At 54.9% G+C, this 3708-nt stretch overlaps 1 protein-coding gene across 1 annotated transcript; it reads right to left on the bottom strand.

The window, feature by feature from the left end:
* Positions 1-815: 815 nt before the first annotated feature.
* Positions 816-1926, bottom strand: LOC309673552 (uncharacterized protein C11orf96 homolog). Its single transcript, XM_082485348.1, has one exon. It carries the CDS (start codon positions 1582-1584, stop codon positions 1222-1224), a length of 363 nt encoding a protein of 120 aa, XP_082341474.1. The 5' UTR covers positions 1585-1926; the 3' UTR covers positions 816-1221.
* Between the last annotated feature and the right edge of the window lie 1782 nt (positions 1927-3708).

Here is a 3708-nt window from a genome sequence, read left to right as displayed (position 1 = left end):
TAGTAACTAGGAAGTTTCAACTGCCAGAGACTTGCCTTGAAGGAAGGTGCTCCCATGGGATTACACTATTAGCACAGGGATATTTCAAGAGAATGGAAAAAATACGGGGAGATGACTCCCAGTGCAGGAATTTGCTTTTCATTCCGTAGAGAGCTTCAGATGCCCCTTGGCATATACACCATGGACAGAGAAAATCTTACAAAATCTTACACCTGCCTGTGCACACACACATACACAGAGAAGCCCCCCCTGTAACTTCACTCCTATACCACATCAAAATACCTTTGCTTTTTAACTCCAAGAAAAGCATGTCCACACAGTACTGCTTACTCTAGTCAAAAAAAAAAAAAAAAAAAACCAAAACAAAAAAACAAACACCCTGCATTATATTCAATTAACAAACATGTCTGCAGCACTAAACAATTCACAGGTCAGAAGGGGAAAAGAAACAAAACCAACTTGGACGAGAACAGAAAACACATACCTACGTCTGTGAATGTACGAGGCTTGCCCAGTTGCATTAAGGTTCTCGGACACAACCAGTTATAAATTTTCCTTAAACGTCAATTCAGGTTAATGCAAAGATGTCAAAGAAGCAAATAAAGTTGTTTAAAATCAGTCTAACTTGGCTCTTGTCTCATTAGCTCATACCTGACAGTACAGACTGCAAAACCTCTCTGAGCAGCATCGCAGGGGAAAGCATTGCTGCTTCTGCACTAGCTGTTAAGGACCTTTTAAATCCCTTTAGCCCTCAGAGGGGTAAAGGAAGCTGAAAAAGGACAGTCAGACCCCTGAAAGAAGGACAGTCCGCTATGTACTGTGCAAATATATCAGATTTTATTACTCTTTTATGGAAATAATAACAGACATTCAGGTAGAAACATATTAAATTAATGCAGTCAACAGTTTAAATGCAAAAATAAATATAAAGTCCAGCAGCTCAATGCATCTAAAACAGCTCATTTCTTCTAACGAATAGAAAAGATTTTTTTTCCCCCTTTTTTTTTTTTTTTTCTTTTAAACGGAGAGTTTCATACAATCAAATAGAAACGAAGGTACAAGCGCTTTCTTAGAAAACATCCCGCCCCGGCTGCCCGCCCCGGGCGCTCCTTCGGCCGGCGGCGGGGCGGCTCTCTGCAGCCCAGTCCGTGCCGCCCCCGCCGGGCCGGGTCCCGCCGGGTCCCACCGAGCCGGGCCGGGTCCCGCCGGGTCCCGCCGCCCTCAGAGGGCCGAGTCCGAGTCGCTGGAGTCCAGGCTGTTGCGGAGGCGGCAGCTGCCGAGGCGGTCCCGCTGGAGGCTGAGGTTCTGAGTGCTCCGCCGCAGGCACTCCAGCGACTGCAGGAAGGACTTCTTGGCCTTCTCCTCCTCCATGGGGGACACCCCTTCCTCCTCCACCTCCTGGATCTCGTCGAAAGTCACCGGCTGCGTCTTGAAGCGCGACTGCCGCGGCCGCCGCAGCTTGCCCTTGGGGGCCTTGGCGGGGCGGGCGGGCGGGGAGAACTCCTCGGCCACGCAGACGAAGTGCGGCATCACCGCCTGGTAGCTGGAGCAGATGCCCATCAGCTCGGCCGGCTTCGCGGCCATCCTGCCGCCCGCGGAAGCGCCCGCCGCGGGGGCCGGGGCCGGCGGAGCGGGGCGCGCTGCTTCGGCCGTGCCGGGCGCCGGGGCTCCGGCGGGCAGCCGCGGCCGGCGGGGACGGAGCCTGCGGAGTGGAGCGGTACCGCGCGGAGAAGCGCGGTACGGGGCGGAGCGGAGCGGCGCTGTCCGGAGCGGTACCGCGCAGTGCGGAGCGGAGCGGTGCAGAGAGGCAGAGGTACCGGGCGGTGTGGAGGGATGCGGTGCGGTCCGGAGAGACGCGGTAACGGTGCGGAGAGGCGCGGTACCGTGCGGAGCGGAGCGCGGTGCGGTGCGTCCCGCCTGCCTCAGCGGAGCCGCTGCCGGTGCCGCCGGCGCCTGGGCGCCGTTATATATCCCGGCGCTGCCCCCGCGGGAGCATGCTCAGACGGCGGCGGAGCCCGCTTGCAGCCTGCCGGGCGCTTCCCTTCCGCCTGACGCCTCCCCGGCACCGCTGTCACCGCCCCCGGACCCCCACCCGCCGCCTCCCCTCGGGAAGCGGGGGGAGGAACGCACAGAGCCCGGGAGCCTCGCCGCTTCCCCCGCGGAGGCTTCGCCCTCGATGCCGTCGCCCCTTCCCGGTCACTCTCCCCCGTCTCACCGCCGGACCTGAGGCTCTTCGCCCTCCCGGCACCGCCGCCGCAGAGGCCGTCTCCCCCGGTCCACTCTCCTCGGAGCATCCTCCGCCTGCATCCGGCGCCCCGGGGAGCGTCAGGCGGGTTGCGGAGGCCTCGTTACATCCCGGAGAGCCGCAGCGGTGGTTCAGCCTTTTACATCGCACCTCGCAGCTTTTTTTTTTTTTTTTTTTATCGATACCGTGATTTCCGTGGCTGTGAAGGAATACCACCAGGCTTGTCACGTCAGCTTTCAGCAGGAACCGCTGCTGTCAGAGCAATGTACGCATGGTTAAAGGAAAACCTGAGGCAAGCCCAAATCTGATTTGGGGTAAAATACCCTAATGCTATAGTGACCCAGATTTAAACCACAGAGATCACAGGGGATGGTGCCAGACAAGGAACCATCAGTGACAGAGGGTTAAGCAGGACTCAAAACACTGGGATCTCCTTCCCAATAGGGAAGGGCAACCCATTAGGGGTGGCAACCCCTAATGTAGTTTAAACACCTGCTTCAGTGGGACCCCATATTTATTTTTTTTCCTTTTAAAAGGGATCCTAAAATTTCCCCTGTGGGCTCTGTAATACTTCTTTGATATGACGCAGAATCAGATCCTCAGACAAAAAAACAGCATACGAGTATTACTGAGCTAAAACAAAAGCTTGTAAATTAGTGACGGCTGGGACCACGCTTTAAAGCTGTGCGTGCCAAGGAGTCTCAGTGATGGAAAAACCCAACAGCGTAAGAAAAAACATACGATGGGAATAGGAAAGGAGCTAGAAGGAAGTGGAGTAGAAAAGCATGAGGGAGGAAGAGCCTGAAATGGTTAGTCTGTCCCCTCTTCAAGGCTAATGTTAGACTATTCCCATAAAGGCATTCTCCAGTATAGCTTCACCCACTCAAGGATATTTTTGAAGCTTAGTTAGGAACCGGGAAGGAAGCAGAGGCTTAGCAACGGCATTGGGAATCCTGGTCTGTGCTGGCGAGGGGACAGGGACAGCGTGCTCATGGCCCCGAGGTTTGCTGAGCAGTCCGTACCCCTGTGCTCAGCCTGCACGCGCAGCACAGCAGCGCAGTGTAGAGGTACCCGGGGCACCTCCAGCACCAGCTTGTAAATTAGCCCATGCAAAGATCTGCGCTTACCCCAGCAGCACATCCTGTGCCCAGGCTTGCACATCTGCAGCTAGCTTGAGTTTATTGCATTTGCCATGTTCTTTGTGCACAGGTAGACAAGTGCTCTGAAGAAGCCCAGAAGCTTACATACAGCACGCACATCCTGTGCCATAGTCCAGCGCACAGAAAGGGACTTGTTTTTGCAAGTTCCCCATCAGAAAGTCTCAACTTTGTCTTTGGGTAAGACTCGGGACTGGTCCCTCCTCCTTTCAAACTGCCTTAGCAGTGGCAATGTTTCAGGACCTGCACTGGAAACAAACCATTGTAATCACAGCCCTGCTTCAAACAGGGTAAAAAAGAACAAGA

Source organism: Vanellus vanellus (genome assembly GCF_965231255.1).
Source record: "Vanellus vanellus genome assembly, chromosome: 6".
NCBI classification, from domain to species: Eukaryota; Metazoa; Chordata; class Aves; order Charadriiformes; family Charadriidae; genus Vanellus; species Vanellus vanellus.
This window is presented reverse-complemented; position numbering and strand designations above follow the sequence as displayed.